The 22,053-nt window shown below is 36.2% G+C and overlaps 1 protein-coding gene across 2 annotated transcripts in view; it reads left to right on the plus strand.

Annotated features, from left to right (window-relative positions):
- Positions 1-299: 299 nt before the first annotated feature.
- sema3fa (sema domain, immunoglobulin domain (Ig), short basic domain, secreted, (semaphorin) 3Fa) overlaps positions 300-22,053 on the plus strand; it is a 41,425-nt gene continuing 19,671 nt past the window's right edge. For both annotated transcript variants that reach the window (XM_026261250.1, XM_026261259.1), the window contains exons 1-2: positions 300-819; positions 1,644-1,813. In XM_026261250.1, coding sequence (XP_026117035.1) covers positions 1,684-1,813 — 130 coding nt within the window. In that variant the 5' untranslated portion in view covers positions 300-819; positions 1,644-1,683. The remainder of the gene's footprint in view (positions 820-1,643; positions 1,814-22,053) is intronic.

Raw genomic sequence — 22,053 nt, forward strand, 5'->3', positions numbered from 1 at the left:
TATGGAGCAATTGCTCATTGCTCATGGTGAAACATGCTTTTTTGTGTTTTTCCATCAGTATTTATTATTTTTTTTTTGGGGGGGGGGGGTAATCTTGCACTTTAGTGTCAGAAAAATACACGTTTTACATAAGAAGGGGGTTATGTTTAATAAATATATATTATTAGTCTATAATTTTAGACACAATTTTTTTTTTTTGCCTTTATTTTCTGAAAAATGCACTGAAAATGTAGCCTTTTATCTCCAAAAAACCTGTGTGCCACTGTTGTGAAGGCGTGTAGCGCGTGGGCGTCGCCCAGAGTGATAAAGAGTGAGTAAGAGCGCAGTCGTTCGCATGTTTGCCTGTGATTTAGTGAAGATAAGCGCTGCACCCCCATTACTAACATGTCCCGTGTTTTTGTTTTGTTAGCTCCGGATGCATTTGTAATGCCTAATTGCGTTGAAAACATAAATGGGTGTTACTTTTAAGGTAAGTCTCCGCCCAGGGGGAGTAGCAGCGCTCCATCCACCTGCCAGACTACTTCAACAGCAGACAGTCAGTGGACCTGAAGCGCGCTCGCTGCTGCTGCTGCGTGGACAAAAATACACGAGACGCGTTGAAAAACTCCGGGCGAGAGGGGATACGCGGACTTCATTTGAGCTTCCACGGAATCACAGTCACATAAATTAGTTTAAAGGAGCTACTACTTTGAAGACACGTGTATGCAGTTACTTTTGACTGGACGCATTGTTTTGGTTTCTGTACGCTTTCTTTGCGCTGGATTGCAAATGATTTGTACATCGGGACACACAGGAGCGTTTGTGACGGACGTCTTGTAGGTGAGATCTGCATTCATTTAAGTTTATTTTATTAGTAGTATTGTTTTTATGCTTCATGTCACGTACATCACAAACACTTGTTTATATAGACAATCAGCACAGTTATTATCTAAATGGTTTCATACGCGCTTATTTTTAAGAGGATCAGTCCATTGCACGGCACTGAAATCCGATGAAATCCAATATTTTTAGCGATTTGTTGAGAGATTTTTGGCTGGAAAAGGGAATGCCACTGCTATTGATAATTGAAGTTCAATTGCAAGTCATGTGCTGATTTTTTATGTGAATTTTATTATTATTATTATTATTATTATTATTATTTGATTGAAAACAAAAAACAGTAGGCATAGCTGTGACAGAAATCAATCACTTCAGTTTTTTATGACTGATACTTTACTGGGTTTTCTTTTATATCTTTATTTCCATTTAAAAAAAGTAATTAAAAAAATAATGATTTAAAAAATATATATTTTCAACACAATTAACTTAATGACTATTATAGAGCAATAAAAATATGATGTGTTTTATGAATATTTTAATAATAATAAATGAATTATGACAAAGTGAAATGTTTCCACAAAGAATTTGAAACCGTATTTTACCATTTTTTGGTAGACTTAGTATTACGAAACCGATAACAAATTAAGTAGAAGTGTGTAAATATCTGTGAAGATATCACTCCAGCTGTAACTTATCAGCGTGTCTCTATTACCAATTTCTATTTTCTTCCATTCAATAAAAAGATAAGCGAATGGTTATGTGAAATCTCAATCATGAATGTATCAGTGGATCCTCACCCCCTTCCTCCCTCCCTTCCCATGCAGGACCGAATAAATCTCTTGTGGGTCTTTGGATAAAGTGATCATGCAGGGAGCCGGGACTTTGGTGCTGGGGACCCTTCTGGTGTCTGTGTTCTCAGCTGTCTCGGTCCACAGCAGCCCTTTGTCTTCCCTGCCACCCGCTTCTGTTCCACGAGTCTTCCTGTCCTTTAAAGGTAAGATGCATTTCTGTTGTATATGCTGTCTTACACTGTTGCTTTGTGGGTGAAATCCACAAATTAACATAGAAATATAAACAATCGCAGTTGATATGGTATAGATTGCATGAGAAACGTGCATTATTATATTTGTCTTCAGCATTTCCAGGAAACCGAGCCTCATTATATTAACTTTCAGTTATATGCTTCTACTGTAGTATTAGGAAGTATGTTTTCCTTATTGTTTTGTGAGAATCTCTTCAGTTTTTTGCTGAGCAAGCTACTTACATTTTTAGGTTACCTGTTTGTTCACCTTTCTAATTCAAGGAGTTTTCACAGTCTGCCGCCTGAACTTTCTTTTCTGTTGCATGTTATTGTGCTTCTTTAATTGGTTTTTCAAACACTCTTTGGTATTGAGCATGTCTGCCAGCAAAGACCTAAATTCAGAATTTGCGCTACACTCTGTGACTTTGAGTTTAACCCTTGCTGGGGGAATTGGATTTCATGTTGGGTCGTTTGAGGTTCGTGCACAGCTCTTGGTTGGATAAGCAATGCAATTAGTTTTTAGTTCTAAAGCAGTATTTCCCTTGGGATTCTCTGAGCTGTTTTTTCTGAATATCTATGTTCTTGATAGTAGCCCATTTTCCAGGACTACGCATCCATGATTTGTTAACAGTGCAGTTTTATTGCAATTTTATTCTCAGGAATTTCAATTGGAAGGCAGCTTAAACTATATGTTTACAACATTTTCTCCAAAATGGAATACTGATACTCTATGCGATATTGGACGGGTTTGTTTCCCAGGACCTTTATGTCCAATCGTAGTGTACTTCTGTCAGTCAACACTGACACTGACCACTCTTTACTGCCAAGATATACACTGGAGACATACTACATGCATGCACTGGATGGGATATTCCATCTTACGATATGACAGAATATGATCTGTGAGTTTCTGGAGATTATCAAAACACTGTAGATAAAATAAAAGATCTATTCTGCTTTATGTAGGTCGTGGTGAAAGCCCTTTGGATGGTTTAAAGTTTTTAGTTGTGGTTACTTCTGTTCTCTGTCCAGCAGCCTTGATTAAACACTTGAATCATGTTCCTCCCTTGAGAGTGAACGTCTTGTGAAGAAGGCTACATTTGTTTAGGGCTTTAACTCACTAAACACTCTGTTCTCTCCCACAAATAGCGTCAAGCTTAGTGGGATCTTGTTTTGGTTTTGTACTTGGATGTGCCATTAGAAAATCATTATAATGGCTGACCAAAATCCAGGCTTACGTTGTAATTGCTTGCCTCCGTGCCTTTACTCTTTGAGACACATAACATCCTGTTTTATATCCCTCTCAGTTACTTAAATGTGACTGTTTGAGCCATGAGGTCATCATCTGTTCACTGTTGTAACCGGGTTATGCACCATTCAGAATTACACCGAAAATACTTTGTACAATTTAGTTTTATTTTACGGACAAACTAAATTGGATGCACAATTACAGTTTGAATGTAAGGAAGTAGAAATACAATTAATTTAAATTCAAATAATTTTTACCTTGAAAAGAAACATTTTAAATGACCAATTAAAATGCTGACTTGGCAAAGCCTTGTTTCGAAGGTTATGAAAAGTTCACTGATTTTTCAAGCTTTGTATTACAAGGTAAATGAACAATGTCTTTCTCCGTGTTGCCTGCCTGTTTATTTATCATCGTTAGCCAGTCGGATCGACTGAGGGTATTTATGGATGTTGACCATTTTGGAAAAGGGGAATAGCACAGCCCTTTTTATCTGTTTTAAAAAATAGAAATTGCATTTGTGCTGCATAAACAGCCAACATTTATTAAAAGCCTCTCTTGCCAGTGGTGATTAGATAGATAGATATATTCTTCAGTTCTGAATTTTTAACATCCCTTTGTTGTAATATGTTGTTAACATTTTTGATATAGTAGTGGTTTTAATTTCATGCATGAATTGTAATGATTCAGTTTAGCTTGAGGTCCGGTTTAAGAAAAACTGAGTAAAGAAATAAATTAATAGCTTTTAAGTGATCATCCCTGGGGGGATGCAGGCATAACTCACTAGTACGTCCCTCATACACGCAAGCTTGAACACAAGCATAAATGCACCCACTCACACACACATTGACTGCGGTTCACCAAGATCTCCCTCTTTCTGATAGATTCTTATTCTCCAGTTTGAGTATGTAGGGAGGGAGGGCAGGGAACTCAGCCAGACAGAGTCAGTTTTCGTCTCCGAGGGAGGACTTGGCTGGTGTTTTAGCGGTGTCGGTGAGTTAAGAGAGCAGATACTGGTGTGTTCTTGTGCCCTTACACATTTCAGACAGTCCAGACCACAAGAACATCCCTGGAAGCCCAATCATCTGTGAAGTTCATGGTCTAGGGCTCTGCAGACATGACTTATGACAAGTTCAGACTCTTTTCTAAGGCTCTTCTCTTGTCTTTTCCCTTTTTATGGGAGTAACTATGATGCATTTGCCCTTCTCTTTCACATGCACACACTTCTTTTTAAATCCCCTCTTTCCCATGTATCTCTGCAAGCCTGGGATTTACATGCTAAAAGGTAGCCCAGAGGACTTACGAAGAGTCACATGACAGCCTAAGTTCATTTCTTGCATATGAGCCCTCACATAACTCCTCATTTTTGGACATGACAGTGGATTTATAGGCATGTTTGTGTGTATTATATCACTTTATAGTGGTTAGGAGAGCCCAGGGATGATTCAAGGAGGAATGCTTGTGTGAATTGGTATTTTTTGTGTGTGTGTGTGTTTGAAATTGGTGCCACGGGTGTTGTTTGTGCACACTGTTTTAATTTAAATTCCATCAGTAGATTCTCTGAGGGGCAGAGCGCTTATTGCTCAATTTAGACAAATGTTCTCAGACAAAGAACACTTTAAAGTAAGTATCTCAAGGTGCATCAGTCGTTCTGATGGCAGTGCATAAATTATCGCAATTAAATTAGTGTGCTTCATTTTCCTCTTGCTATTCATGTTAACCCCTGCAGAATGTTTTTTAAAAACACTAAAGCAGTAGTAGGCGATGGTCTGGATGAAAATAAAAGCTCATTGTCTCTGGTTTGAGAGCTTTAGGAGTTATCATATAGGGAAAAGTGCTTATAGACCCTATCTTCTTCACATAGATCCATGACCAAGAATTTGTTTTATTATTATTATATGGATATGATGCCCCACTCCAGGGCTTCTAGTCCAATAATAAATCAGAAATAATAAATAATAATTAAAAAAAACGATTTCTTCTATGTTAGAGTCTCGTCAAAGAGGTCAGTGGTGGTAGTGATAGTTTATTATTTTAATTTTTAAATGAAGTTTAACTGAACATTAGATGACAGCAAAGAAAGAAATAAGTGATTATAACATGAAAACATATTACACTTGTGCGTGGATTTGCATACATATGAATAGAACATAAAAGCTAGTGTGACAGCCATTGTAATAAAGAAATATGAAAATGACAAATGAATCTTTATTAGTATTTATAGGTTAAGATTTAAGATTATATGCTTGTTTGAGGGTGTATTATCATGTTTGAGTTTTATCTCACTGTATGTGCTGGCAGAATAACATCAAAGATATATTTATCTTTGACGCACCATCCTGTGAACTCGCTTAGATGCTTGATGTTTTGAAGTGTCATAAAATATCATGGTTCTGTAGGTGATGAATGGTGGTAAACCAGGCCTGGCCCATCTGCATTTCTTTTTATACTGTGTTTGCTTATCAGTACTAGCAAATAGCAAATACCCAAAAATATGTATACTCAAACTACTATACAGTACCTGCTTCCAGCTATATTTTGATGAGCATGTTGAAAATTATCTAGAAGTTTTAAAAATATACTCTGACCCGGGCACAGTATATGTGTGTGTGCATTTGTCTGTGCTGGAGGCTTTTTCTATCTTCAAACAAGCCCTAATAACAGCCTATTTGAGGGTGCCAGAGGCTGAGGTTGTGACCCCAAAAAAACAGAAGCAGGTCATTGTCAGGGTGATTCGTCCTTGCTGTGTGGGAAAGAGTGAACACATTCCTGCTATAAATGCTTGTAATGCTAATCTGCAGACCCATTTAAAAGCATTTAACTCTATTCTTGCTGTTCATTTCATTATTTCTGAGTAACACCTGGATGCGTAATTGGCCATGTCCAAAAAAGCAGAAAAAGCTGCTATACAAATATATCCAAACACCCAATTAGACCATTACACTGCTGCAGTGAGAACATTATCTCACATACAGCCACTGCAGACAAAGCTTCCAAGATCATTTTGTATTTCTAGAGCATTTTGCAATTAACATCTCATCACATTTTCAAATACACTGGCTTTCTCTTGTTAGTTCAGAATATCATTGTATTGTGTGGCTGAGGATGAAGCATGGTGGCTTTTCTTTTAATGCTGTAAAAGCATTTTCTCTATTCCCTTTTAAAAATTCTCATTTACTATTTATGTAAATGAGTTTGGCCTTAAGCATAATATCTGTTAGTGTTACCAAATGATAAACAAAGTAAAAAAAAGGGGAATGAAGACATTCAATGAAAAGGAATGAGCTTTTGTACCACATAGGGAACAAGAAAGAAAGAAAATTGCTATGCATTTTTCATGTTATGACTGATTAGATAATGGATGAATCTAATTAATTTTGTGTAAATAACAAATAAAACGACACAAATTAAACCAAGCCTGTGCCATTTTAAATGCTACAGGTGAATTTATGCATCAAAACTGTTTAACGTTAAGTATAAAAATGGAATATTCTTTCTGAGATTCGCTAAAGAGTATATTTAAAATATTTTATACCTTATACTATAACACTTATTCTACACTCAATACTTTCCACTCATGACGTGATTAGGTTTATCCTTCATGTTGTCTTTACCTGGGTTCTAACTGGGTCAATTGCGACACTAGAGACTTCTCTAAGTGCTTCTCTCTGACAATGCACACAGATACAGAGAGAATGAGAAAGCATATGTGTGAGAGAGAAAGAGAGAGCCCGGGAGCAATCACTGTCTCCCTGAAAGATGAACCTCCTTCGACTTGCCAAGATATGCCTGGGAGATCTGCTCAGACAGAAGGTGAGACACTGTCTCTTTCAGTTCGCACACTAGAGAGACACTACCTTACAGCTGCGTAGAGACTGTAGTGCCATTCAGTTACGATTATTACTTCAGAATCCAGCCCACCTGTGGTGCTGATGGGAAAGTATTTGGAAAGGCCCAACCCTCTTTTGGATTTCTCATTGGTGTCTTGTATAAATTTTCTCTTGATGAACCAAAAAAAAAAATTGTTTGTCTTAAGGTTACACTGAGGTTTTCTAATTTTAGCTGAAACATGCAGGCTCAGTCAAGCTCTTGCTTTATAAGTGAAACCGCAGCGGTGGATCAGAACGGTATTAAAATCCAAAAAGCGATGGGAATCATCAAAAATGCATTATTCTGAGCTGCTCCCATGAGGCTTTCTCTAATGGAGCTCTTGGCAGAGTAATAAACTTAACCTCTTGACCCTACATTGAGTTTCAGCTTCATAAGAATCACTTAGAAAAGGCTGCATGGGACACAGACAGGCGTAGGTTCGGAAAGGAAGGCCTGCTCTTTGTTCTCTATTCTTTGTTGTGTTTGTTTTTGCCAAGGGTGATGTGGCCCTGTGCTATATTAACTAAATTATGGTATCTTAGTCTCGCAGTTAATAATGTTTTCTTCCGAATATCTCGACTCTGCATCATTTTGTAGTCTTATTTTAGACCAAACACATTTGTATGTAATGCCATGGTGCAGCAGATGCTGTCTCAGTGCTGTTTGTGTCAAGGTGGCGGTGCATCCCAGCATCCTGTGCTGCGGCGCTGGATCTAAACTGTCACAGCAAGAGGAGAGTGAAGGTGACAGCAGTAGGGCTAAATATAGAGACCCTGCCCTCCTACACCCCCTCTCTTTCTCCCTTTTCTTTGTCTTCCTCTTTTTGTCACTAACAAAAATACTACAAAAGTACCCTGGTGTCATGGTTTTTTAGACTTGCATTGTATTATTTTCAGAACCATGTGCTGTCATAACAGTTTAGCAAGGTTGTTTTTTTGGAGATATAAAAAATATAAGTATATATAAATATACAGACTTATAAGTTACCACCACCTATCTCTCAAATGGACCATTGACACTCCTAATTGAGATTGTAGATAGTCAGTGGTCCATTTGAGATATAGGTGGTGGTAATGCACTTATAAGTCTGCGAACGCCATAAAGGATGAAGAAGATGAAGAAGAAGACTCCTCACATGCCATCTGTTAAGAACGCGCTCAAGATAGTTCGGACATTGCGGTGAATTGGAGGTAAAAAACAGTATAAATACTGTTCAGTTTCTTGGACAGACTGATGGTTTTGTTTCTTTACACATCAATGGTTAAATTTGTTTTTGTTTGTGTATGTTTTTTCTACTCTCAAACCGTGATTCCCATTCACTTCCATTGTATGACTGACAGTTCCTAGTTAGAATTGGTCCCTTAACTAGTATTAATATATGTAGTATTTTTTATACATTGACTGCCCCTTTATTGAATTACCATGGTATAAGAGTTCTACCCTCAATCTACTATAGTACTGCCACTTTAAATCATTCTGCTTGTCTATCCTTTTGTATGTTTTTGGATTCTCTGTCTAGCTCTCTTGTATTTTGTGCTGTTTTCCATCAATTCCCAATTCTCTATTTCATTACTGTCTCTCGGTTGTCTTCCTTAGCTTCTTCTTTCTGTTCTATATTTTCATTCTCTCTGCTCCCAGAGGAGGCGTCTAACATGTCACTCCCTGAAGGAGTGTGGAAGCGCTCCCATGAGATGAGAAAGAGTGCAGACATTCATTTGAGTGAGGTCTGGGTCACAGCTCCTCACATGAGTCATTCATTGGGTTGGTTGTGGGTGCGTATGTGGCAGAGAAACGTTCATTTTGAGAAAACTGTCATCTATGCAAGGAGACTGTGCATACTTTTTTATTTTTACAACATGTCATGTTGTTGTTGGACATCAGGACCCGGTTGTGAAAAAGATGACTGCTATGGATGCCATTATTGGCCTTTTTGTGGTTTAATGAAAAATCAGTTACACGATTACATCTGTTACCTAAGACATGAGCAGATTAGTATTTTAATGCAAATAACTTTATCTGCATGCATGTTAAGCCATGTTCAGTGTGATCTCATGGGAAAATGTAACTTATTTTCAAGGTGCAGGTTTTTAGTTTGAATTCATATGATTTTTAAATAGAGAAAAAGCATGAAAATTGAACACTAAACAAAAACCATCACATTGTGCTTGCTTTTCTGTAAAAGAACCATCTTCTGCACTACCATCTTCAGACAGATATTTTGTGTCATCAATTATTTTTTGTTATCTCTTCTTGTAAAACACAGCCATATCCACAGCGCTCACACACTCTTGTCTTGTAACACTCATTTGCAGTCCGTGTGTTTTATCATTGCCTTTCTCATTGCTTATCAGCATTGACATTCACTCGTTTCTGACACTATCACTCCCCTCATGTTTTATTTTCTATCTGACAGCAGCTCCCATCTCTGTTACACCGTTCGCTTCAAAGGCATTTAAAAGCATCAGGAGTGTAGATGGCTGCCTTGTTATAAAACCGCCTCAGAACCAAAGGTTATCCGGTCTGGATAAATGGTTGCACTGTCAGCTGGTTTGATGTGTTTCTTTCTGGAGTGCAACACGGGGGTTTCTGTAACCTAATGCAGAAACTCATGCAGAGTATCAAAACATGTTTCTATTGCTGATGGAGAGCAGTTTTGGGAAAACGAGGCAAATCTTCTCACTTGTCACTTTGAGAAACAGGCAGGGTTGGTATTCTGCACTGATAGAAGACAAAGATGCTCTGTTTGTAAGCTGTGTGTGTCTCTTTTAGCTCTCCCATGCTGATTGTCTTTTGTGAGGACAGATGGAAATGTGTCAGACAGAATGAAAATAACCTGATATATGTTTCCTGACTTCACTCCTTTAAAGTTTCCCATCCCTTTTTAGACTGAAAATAGCTAGATTCAAGCTGCGTTCAGCATTAGTAGGGCTGCAGCTATATATATTAATTGATAAATCTGTTGTAAACATAGGTTACAATATAAATTGATAAAAAAAAACAAGTTTAAATAAGGTTACATATTCTGCATAAAATGTACACTGTTGTTTAAAAGATTTTTTAATGTGTCTGCTTTTTCTGCTTAGCAAGGCTTATTTAATAAACAATGCTCTAAAAAAAGTAATATTCTGAAATATTAGGTTTTTAAAAAATGTTAAATTATATCCTACAATGTAATTTATTCGTATTGGTAAAGCTGACTTTTCTGCAGCCATTACTCCGGTCTGCAGAGTCACATGATCATTAAAAAAAAAAAGATATGCTGATATTGTGCTCAAGAAACATTTCTTATTCATATCAGTGTTAAAAACAGTGGCTGCTTAATATTTTTGCGGAAACCATGACAGATTAAGATTCTTTAATTTACAGGGAAAAAAAACAACAGTTATTTGAAATCGATTTGTAACTATGTAAAAGCCTTTTGATCAATTTAATGCATTCTTGCTGATTAAAAATATTTGAAAGTATCTTGCTTGCTGACCCCAATTTGCATATAAATACATTTTGCATTACTTACAAGGATCTCTCAACTTATTTATTAATCATTACTTAGGGGGTGTTTTTTTTTTCTTTTTCTTTTTCAATGTCGCCACTTGTTTAGTGACAGTAAAACAGAGTGACATGAGCATTCTGGTGAGAGAAACTCTCTGTCCGCTCCCAGACCTTAATTGCTCAGAGAGGATCCATGTTGGCTCGTCCTATTGTAGTCTTTTGCCACAAATGAAGAAAGAGAGAGACTGTGTGGTCCACTGTGAGTTGATTCAGTTAGACAAACCAGCATTGAGGTCTGTTTATAATGAGAGGTTACAATAGGCTTTGTTACCAGGCAGCTTCACTGCACCCCAGACCTGGACCCCCATGACACTTCTGTGCAGTCAGGGGAGTTACTGAGATGCAGTGTGAGAGACAGAGACAGGGGAGACAGATCTGAAGGCAAATATAACCAACAGCATCAGATAAAGTAATGAAAGATTCTTATAAATAATGATTCTTACAGGAATAGTGCACCCCAAAGTAATTATACACTACCATTCAAAATTTTAGGGTTGGAAAGTTTTTTTTTTACTTTTTTTTCTTTACTTGTTAAATATATTTTAAAATGAAATGTATTCCTGTTATGAAAAGCAGAATTTACAACATCATGACTCCAGTCTTCAGTGTCACATGATCCTTCACAAATCATTATATATATATATATATATATAGAGTAACTTTTTTTATAGTGTTGCATGGAGAATATCAACTTATAGATTCATAATGGTTGATGAAATTAATTTTATTTGTATTTTTTTCCATTTGTGAGGCAACTGCACCTGTTAAGGGTGAGCCCACATTGGGCTTGAAGATGAGAGCAGAAGAGTGGGTTTTACTAATAATTTCCCCCACAAAAAGTGTGTGTGGTAGTGTGCTATAACAATGTGTGTGTGTGTTCATATGCAATTTCTCTTCCATCAGCAAAGACAACGCCTTACCCTTGTGTGTCTACTGGTTTGGTTGCCATGGCAGCATTTCTTTTGTTACCTGTCACTGTTATAGCACATTTCACCTGTTATTTGAAAACTATGTCTTTCTGCAAGTTCTTAAAATTTCTCAAAATTCACAGTTCAATCTAACCAAATAGAGGAGGTCTTGGCCATGGGAGTGACAACAGATACAATCATTTTATTCTTGGCTGACAAGAGTGAGAAGATGAGTTGCTACATTCACCAACACACACACACACACACACAACAACAGAGAAAGAGAGAGATTCTCCCTCCAGATGTGGTCTGGGTGTGGGAGTTACAGCCTGGAGGTTACCAGACATGCTTGACCTTAGGGGGGGCCTGAGGTCAAGGGCACCTCTTCCTTCATGTTGTTTTAGACTGCCACCATTTATTACCATCTGTCAGTCAGGCATGGACTTTAATTCCACGGCAGTACTAAGACTCAGACAATGATATGTGCTGACAAACCAAAGCATCATGACGGAGAAAACACAGGGGGAGCTAGCCAATCAGAGCGCAGGAACGACACTGGATGCAGAGAACAGAATGTGAATTCACAGCAGGGGTTATTGGGTGGTAAAAGGGAAAATGTGTTTATCATTGACTGGCTGGCATTTGTCCATCATGTTCGAGGACAGAAAAAGAATGAGACCAAAAAAAAAAAAAAAAACAGCATTTGTTTATCCTTAAAATAGAAGTGTATTTATTATTCAGTTTATATAGGCTAGATGTATACAATTCTTTGTAATGGTTTTGAAGTCACTTATGCTTAACAAGGCTACATTTATTTGAGTAAGAAATACAGTAAAATATGACATGAAACATTTCTTGAAAACAGTTTTTACTGTGATGCAATACAAAATTTTATGGTAAGATTACAAAAAACTTAAATAAATGTATACTCTTCAGCAAGAGTGCATTAAATTGATTAAACGTGACGGCAAAGTCATTAATAATGTTACAAAAGATTTCTGTTTTAAGAAATGCTTGTCAGCATGTCAGCATACATGACGTTACCCAACTGTCTGATATAAAATAGGTTCACCCTTTTTTTGATGCAAAAATCTTCAAATAAAGCATAAAAATTGCTCAGAGCAACACGTATGGTGTTTGAATCGATGTTTTTGAAACAATCGGATGAGTTAATGATTCAGTGACTCACTCTTAAAGACCAGTCATGTGTTTCAATCCTAAATGAATCAATAACTTGATCTGATGAATCGATTTGAATGAATGATTCAGTGAGACACTCGATGCCTGTTTGATTTTCTTATCTAATTCTCAGGATAACAAGTAATACATGCTGTCGCTGTCGAAATTCTCTGACTATGTCTCATTTGTTTCAGATATGTCAGTACCATAATATTTTAGACAAATGTAGACCTAGTAATTAATATTTATCAGAGTAGAATGATATTGTCATCTGATATCACTGCTGTACCATGGCACCTCCATGATACTTGTTTTGTAGAGAGTTTGGGAAAATGCTGCTGTTACCATATAGCTGTTTACTGGTCTTGGGATCATTTACGTAATGAGAGAGAATTGGAAACCTGATTTCACTGTGCTTGTTAAATGTTGATGTAGTGTTTTCTAAAGTATATACAAGTTAGAGCGAATTACATACCTGGCAATTTAATGATAGGGTAGATAAGAGGTAACAATCATGCACACTGGCAATCTACTCCTATGCTTAATTCAGAGGGTATGCATCCGTGCGTGTCTGTGCATCACTCAGGTAAGTTTTTCCTCCAGATGTTCCTCGTCATTTCAGAGGAATGGCACATGTGGGCTGGAGAGTTAGATGGGTGGGAAAGATGGGCTTGTGGTTCTCCGCCAAATTCAGCTGGAGTCTCAAGTGACATTACATGCTGTGTAGATAGGCGTGTTTATGAATGTCTGGGATGAGACTGGAATCGTTGGTGATGTTTGTGGTGGCAGAGAGCTGTTTGCTTATGTTGTTGTGTGATGAAGTGATCTCATGCTCATTAAAGGCAAAGTTTGTTTAGGAGGTCAAAGAGATGATGCCTCAGACGTTCCTCTATTTTTGAACTTTGAAGTTGAGGCCTGTGAATGTAGACACCCCTAAGGCTGCATTGGCTCTTCTAGAACTTGGCCGCTGTTTCTGTCTGTCTTTCTGTGTCTCTTCTATTCTTTTTGTCCCCTGCTGTCTTATTGCTCTTAGTATTTGCCTTGCAAAACAAATAGCTCTATTGTTTGTAATTGTACCCCTTTTATTTTATTCCTGGGTGTTTACTTGAATATGAAAATATGAAGCAATGTTCACTTATTTTACTTTAATATTGAATATTTCATAATATTGAATATCTAAATACCTTTAATTTTTTTCTATATAACTCTGTATGCTGCTTCTCTTGATTTAATTCATAATTGTCTGCTTGTAGTACTTGTCCAGTGGTTATTTTTCCTGAAAAACAATCCATTTTAATTTGCTGTTTCATTTTAATTTGCCATTATCCTGCATTGGTTACAAGCTTCAAGCTTGTGTGGTTGCCAGATATCAAGGGTTTAAATCCTCCAATCAGAGCGGTGGTTAATTAAGCTTCTCAACCTGGCAACCATGCACACACACACTCTTTCTACATTACGGAAAAGCACTGATGAACTGAAGACACTGGCAAATTGGCATCTGCTCAAATAAAGGTGCAATACCATCTTTTTCTTTCATTTTTTTTTTTTTGAGCAAAATATTTGATACCATTTAAGCATTATCATGCATGATTGTTATCATTCTATTTTCCTCTACAAACTGTCACTTTGATCACTTTGAACACACACCTCACCATAAATTGATGCTGACATGTGGGTTACCTTTTTTAAATAGAAGAGAATTGATTGATAAGGATATATTAGGATTTAAAACAACACAGAGTGTGAACAACCAAATTATTATTTTCAGATCCTTGTCATTGATCTGTTTAAAAGAGGGTTCTTACAGCAAATACAAATGTTTTCACGATGATTAATTTCTATCTATTTACAGTTATTTTGTAGATATACAGCATACAACTTGATGGATATTCAAATTCAACTTTATATGTCTAAAAAATATATATTGGGCTACTGTTTAAAAGTCTTTTAAGAAAAGAGATAAGAGATAATCAATTTTCAGGCTGTTTTTAATGATAAGCTATTAACACTTTACAGGTCATACTGTACAAACCTGACTCACTTATATGAGACCCCATGATTTAAAAATGTTCCCATTGGATTAGTTTGACATTACCACTTAGACATTAGACAGTAGATGCAAGTACAAAGTTCTGAGAAGCATGTCAAATACACCTGCCAGAGGAAGTAGCGAGTCTTTTGGGATGGAGCCTGACAAGAGATTTTATTAATTGTGGTCTGAGTACTTGGACAGGATATTGGATCATATTTTCACCTCTAAAGACTTTCAGAGCCTTACGCTATAGAAACGGTAAAGCGATAAAGTCAAAATCATCACTCTTATAGACACATTCAGGTTAAAACCACAAGCTTGAGTATTATCATCCCTCGACAGTTCGAAAAAATAGCACGAGGGCCAGATGATATTTTTTTAAAGCTGAGATTTACAGCTTGAATCTTGACTGGTCCCATTGGAGGCAAAATAGATATGCTAAACCATACCTTTTGCTGGAAAAAAGACACAGACAGATGTGAAATAGGAGAGCAAGAAAGTTTGTGCATATGTCCCAACGTTCAAACCATCCCACAGTTCATAGTCCGTATGTGAGTCTCCTGTAAGCTGAGAACGCATTGACTCGATAACAAGATGAAAATGTAGATGGTATGTATTGGGAAAAAGAGCGTAATAGGATAAGAGAGATGCATGCTGGAGAGACGCCAGGAGGAATGTGTTAGGTGTCTGTCTAGAGTCGGCTAACATCTGTTTCTGCAATTTTTGAGAGTGATGTCTGTGCTGCCTGCTGATTTTCTTACAGAGGGAATCAAGCGCTCCAAGCTGCTTCCCTGACGTATGTGTGTGTGTGTGGCTGGGCATTGCAGCTACCCATGAGTGCATTGTACTCACCTTTATAAAATTGTAGCTTTAGTGTACATTTTAGTGTACATTTTTCTTACAGTATAAGTGCATGTAGTATATAGTTACTGAAACGGTTTCTCACAATTATCAAGCAGCCTATGATCTGTACTGATTATTATGAGTGCAGACTTTATGAAAAAGTGAAAACACCATCTCCAGTATTTAATAAAATTGATAATGAAATAGTTGACAAAAATGCCATTGTCGTCAGTGTTTTAAAGAGATAGTTCACCCAGAGTTTCAAATTCTGTCACCATTTACTCACCCTCATGTTGTTCCAAACCCTAAAGGTTTGCTTTCTTCTGCAGAACATGCAAAAAAAAGAGAGGATATTTTGAAGAATGTTTCAACTGTTTGTTTCCATACAGTGAAAGTCATTAGGGTCCAAAGTAAGATTGGATCCCACTGACCTTTTGTTACACAGAATAAAGTCATGCAAGTTTATTAAATAACAATCTTTATATATTGCATACAGTGCATAGCATATATTTACATTTTTTTTTGTTTGTTAGCATTCAATCAGCACATTGTTTAAAGGAGTGTCAAGGCCACACAGATGCAGAAAGCTCTGCAGATTTCCTCAGATTTTTAACAGCCGTTATTACTTATACACATTCCCTACCCTTAGCATGTTTGTTTATTAAAGATATTGGACACATTTGTTGTGTATTGTAGTACTCTTAGCTTTGTTTATTAGATTTGACCAAACCCATTTCTGCAGATTTCTTACCCCAAAATAACCCAGAAAATGTGCATGCTGCCCAAGATATGGAATAACATGCATTTCAACTGCATGCCATATGTACTGTGTCTGTTCAAGTAATTGATTGAAATAGTAATCAACAGTTTAATAAAGATCAGAATAGCTGTTAGCTGCAGCTGTTAAATACATACAGATGTGTCTGAGTTGTAAGCCTCTGAGCATAGTGACAATACTCAAAAGAAGCTTTTTGGTTAAAGAAACTTATAATTGAGAATAGTGCTTGAGAATCCAAACACGGGAAGAAAGAAACATTTGAACTCCCTTATCAAAATTTCCCAATTAAGTCCTTATGTTGAGACTTTGCGCCGCGATTTCCCACGTCATGACTCTGAAGACTGATCATGTTGACTTAGCCAGTGAAAGCATACCTTATTAATCCCTATCATTTCATTTTTTGTTCTTCTTGTTTTCCTTCACAGACCGTTTATCACAAGCTTGTTTCATTTGGCTCATGAATTCAATTAGTTAACCGAACAAGAGACAATCCCATTAGATAATTTCATGGCTGGTTTGGATTTAATTGGCTGTAACATGGATTAAATGATTGGTCTTATTAAAACATGCAAGGTGATCTATTTTTATGGAGGGGGGGGGCATCTAACCTCTGGGACTATCTGTTGCAGATGTCAAACCAGCAAAAGAAAGAAGAAAAATAGGATGTTATTTCTCCTCGCTGAAGCTTGTTAACTTTTTCCATTCACTGACTGTGATTTTTAAATGCACTTTATTCTCTCGCTCTTTTCATGTTAATCTCCATCGTGCTAATAATAGGAATTTAGCCACTTTGAGACACTCTCTATTCTGTTTCTTTCATCTGCTCCTTCTGTTTCTGCTGGATATTGTCAGCTAAAGTGCTCTAGGAGAGAGATGGTGTTGGGCACGGAGAGCTTAATGCAATAAAGGAAGAGCAGAACTAAAAAGAAGTTCACTGCCATCTCTGTGTGAAAAGCTTTGTTGTCAGGGCTCAGAGGTCATGGGGTCGCTGGAAAGGACTGCCCACTTGTCTGTCAAATGAGAAAGGGGGCTTTAGACCTAAAGCTCAAGCTCTCCTTTAGTGGGCGGGGTTAGCTTGTCTGTCACCATGAACTGCAAAGAGGCAGTAATCCATTGGCTTGTCAAGCTGTCAATCAGCTTAGCATAGCATTGGGTATTATGTATTTATGCAGAAGATAAAAGCTAAAGACTGCTCTCTTAATCAGAATGGTTTTCGGTGTGCAATGACTATGCATTTCTTTTTTATTGAAATTCTTTCTTTATTGAAACTGAGCTGTTGTGGGTTAGTTTTTCTCCATTTAATCTCGTCAGTGTCTAGAGGTGATGGCCATTTGAATTGTAATTAAGTCTTACATGCTCAATCTGTCAAAGGCCACTTTTATTGCCCCTCACAAATATATTGGAACTTTTGTCTTAAATGAGAGTGAAAATTAGACCACTTTTTGTCTTTCATTCAACGTGTCCTAAAAGCATATTTTCTGTCTACTCTCTTTTGACATATAGCTTCTATAGGACATACGTGAACAAATCTAAAGTACATCTTAAATGTAGTATTTTGTATTTTAAATGCATTTATGAATTTATTTTTAAATTACTAATTTTAGATTCCAGCCAAATGCACAAATCATAAGCAATATTATCACTGCCACAAAATAATTAAGGTTAAAAAAATTTCTTTCTGCAGAAATATAATTCAGAACACAAATTTGGATCTTAACATGCAATATAATCAATCAATAAGAGGTCCTTTCCAATACCAACTCAAGGAAATAGGAAATAAATATAATATTTATTCACAAATTGTGCATACACTTCTAAAAAAGGACAAAACACAATAAAAATGTTCTCTGTGTGTAAACCTTTATATTTTCTTCCTTTCCACATTTTTCCGAATTTACATCTTTCTGGCATATCTTCTAATTTATTGTCTTTAAGATGGCTTGCTGCCGGCATCAGTCCATATTAAATAGAGTCATTCCAGGCAGGCTTTTTCTCACAGGCATTTGAGTGCCTTAAGTGGTTAATATGCATTTTGATTGACACCTCTTATGGGGGGTGGGGGAACGCCTTCCAATTCTTATGGTCTCTCTCCCATGAGACTGAGCTACATATGTTAATGTGATTCAGTTTGCACACTTGTGTGTGTGAGAGTATGAGAAATGGTGAAATGATAAGAGACATTGATGCATTCTGGTTTTTTTTATTACACAATTATGGTGGCATTGTGATGCATATCTTTCTGTGTCTTTGAGATCCTCTGCTTTTGAATAAAGCATTACAGAGTGCACCAGAGTATTAGTGCCATGTCTAGAAATTAGTTTTGAGAGCTAGCATCATGTACCATAGATGATGTTGCATTTTACTAACAATTATTGCAACTGTAAATATAGACAACCCACCCCTTAACACATGTACAGTATACTATTGTTCAAGTTTGGGGTAAATAAAAAAAAAATGTTCTTGAAAGAAAATAATACTTGTATTCAGCAAGGGTTAAAAAAGACATTAATAATAAACATAATAAAGACATTAATTATGTTACAAATGTTTTAAAATAAACTGTTTTAAATAATTCTGTTCATTTTATTCATCGAAGAATCCTGAATTTTTATTTATTTATTTCAGTTTACACAAAAACATTAGGAAGCATAACTGTTTCCAACACTGATAATAAGAAATGATTTTGAGCAACAAATCGGCATATTCAAATTATTTCTGAAGATTGGAGTAATGACGCTGAAAATTCCGCTTTGATATTGCAGGAATAAATTACAAATCAAAAATCTATTAAAATAGAAAACATTTTAAATTGTAATAATATTTCAGTAATATTTTTACTGTATTTTTGATCAATTAAAAACCTAAAAAAACTTTTGATCAGGGAATGTAGATGTACATTCTTATTGCATATTTGAATAAATAATGATTAATGCTGAATATGAAGGTTAATAATAATTTTACATTATAATATATAATTGGTAACACATTATTTTAAGGTGTCCTTATTACAGTGCAATTATACATTTAAGTACTGAGTAATATTAATTAATTGGTAAGGGTTAGAATTAGGGTTTGGCTTAGGGTTACTTGAATATATTTTGTACATATATATATATATATATATATATATATATATATATATATATATATATATATATATATATATATATATATATATAATATGCTTAAACATATTGTTATAATAATAATAATAAGTACATGTAATGTGTTACAAGGACACCTTTAAAATAAAGTGTTACCAAAATGTGTACAAATTTTACTTTTAATATTAAAACATCTTGTCACTTGGGCAGTACACTTGAAGCTTTGTAAAAGCATTTATTTTATTTTTTTACACGGAGTAAAATTTTTTTAAATGAAAATTATTAATTAACTCACACTTATTGTTATTCCGAACCTGATTTTCTTACATGCACTGTAACACAAAAACATAATTAGCAGAATGTGTGGGCTTCTTTTATTCAATAGAATGAAAATCTTGAAAAAGAAGGTGTAAAATGAGGAAAGATGGAATGATGATAAAGATAGAAACAGGAAGGAAAGCACACACTTGACACCATCAGTAAGAGGAGGAGGAGAAATTGCACAGCAAATTCTCATGGACACATACAGTACATGGAATGATTGAATGTAAACTGAGGGTAAATGAGTTTAGAGCGACATTAAGGTATGCAGACCAAGACTTTTCATTTGTGCATGAACTATCCCTTTAAAACCACTGCCTGTCCCTGCATTTTACAACATTCACAGTGAAGCCAAAGACAGAGGTGAAAGGAACCCAATGAATGAGTGCACCGCAACGGCCAAATCAAAGCTTACAGGCTCTCTCACACACTCCTAATCAGCAGGCGAGCAGTGGCTGCCACTTTCAGATGCTTGTTCTCGCCTGTCACATGCCGTTAAGGTCTTCTGCTTGGTTACGGGTCACTATGACTATTCACTCCCAAAATGACCTGTCCCTTGTTTCCAAGCAACAGAGGTCAAGTGGATGTGTGCTGAGTATCCAGTAGGCAACCCACTGACCCCACCTTTAATGACCCGGCTGGAGTTTTAGTGCATGTGTGTATGATAACCTTTGTGACCTCTTGACCCTGATCTAGCTAACCGGCGTATCCATTGTGTGTTGAGTGGACACGAAACTTAAGCACAATAGAGTGGTGAAAAGACCACTAATAGGATACTGCGCAAACAAAAAGTGTTTGCTTTCTTTCTTCCTCAGTTTTATTGAAAATTCTTCTTGAAATTCCTGAGATACACCCTTGCATAATCAACAAAGTCTCTGGGAATTTGTGATTTGGTACGCAGTATTTCACTTATCCAAATCACAATCTCTTTTCTTTAAGGTTTCATGCATCTCTTGTGACAGACGTGTGCAACTAATACACAAGAGCATTGAAATCACGATACAAGATTGCATGTCACAGCCTTTTACATGTTACTTCAGTACAAGTGTTGCTAATTTGAAAATGAGTCAGGAGACAAAACCGAGACACAAGTAAAGTATCTTTGTACAACTGTGTGAAAGATAATGCTTTCTGAATTGGTCATTCACTTCAGAGAATGATGTTGTAGCAATAGGCATGTTTAAGACATATTTCATTTTTGTTCATGAAAAAGATCTGTGTTTGATTCAGAAATAATGTTTGTGTGTGTGTGTGTGTGTGTGTATGTGTCAAATTTTTTTTTTTTTAATAAATCCTGAAAAACGTTATCATGGTTTTTACTAAAAAAATGTCTTATCATAATAACTTGCAATCCCTGTATAAATATCTCCGTATGAATGGTCTGTAATGCATAGTAAATAAAGGCCTTTAGCTTCTTTAAGCTACATACTATTAAAAAAAACATAAATAAGTCAAGAAGAATTATCTTTAACACCTACATTTACATTCTTCTTTATTTAACACACTCACCTGACCCAGAAAGAGTAGCAGAAGATAGAAAGATATAGAGATGAGAGAGTGTGAAAGTGAGAGAGATTGAGTGAGAAGGATCCGAATTATCCATCATTTCGTTCCTGGTATGTAGATACAAACTCACAGAAAAAGAATCTGAGGAAAACTAGACAGAAAATGGAAGTCCAGCCTGATTAAATCTGTTTAATGCACTATAAAAACTGACAAAAACCATCTTAAAGTGAAATAAAAAGCCAAACTATGCAAGTTTTGATTCAGAGATGTGATCTTGAATTTTTGTTCTAATTAGATTTTTTTCTTGCTTTAAGCGAAAACCTCACTTTTTTTTTTTTTGATTATGCTTAACGCAATTAGAAAACCATTTGCTAACTTAAAATTATGTTATGTTCTCTGAATTGTTTTAATGTTTTGTTATTTGAAGTGCCACTAACATGATGGTGTGAAACGCAGGCGGGAGGACCGATCTGGTGTTGAAACGCGTTAAAAAAGAAAAAGATTAAAGGAGAGAAGGAAACAAGCAGATCTCTGATTGCGTTTCTCGTTGGAATGCTTATTGAAAGATCTGCCGCAACCATCAGATTTACCAATATGATAAAACTGAACAGGAAGAGGAGCTGCGCTTATCTGTGTCTGTTTGTTGACAACTTCATTTAAGACGAACCATCCCAGAAATATCAGAAGATGGTGCGATAAACACCTCAAGGTCTTCTAACACGTTTGCGTGTTTGAGTGTAGCGTGTTAAGCTAATCAGGGTCATCAGACAAGGCTGTGTTGAATGCATGCAGGGGTAAATGTTTTTTTTTTTTTTTGGTCACGGAAACTCAGAAAGCTTGTTATGAATGGACTTGTCTCACATAATTTCACAGCATT

Source organism: Carassius auratus, chromosome 6 (assembly GCF_003368295.1).
Source record: "Carassius auratus strain Wakin chromosome 6, ASM336829v1, whole genome shotgun sequence".
NCBI classification, from domain to species: domain Eukaryota; kingdom Metazoa; phylum Chordata; class Actinopteri; order Cypriniformes; family Cyprinidae; genus Carassius; species Carassius auratus.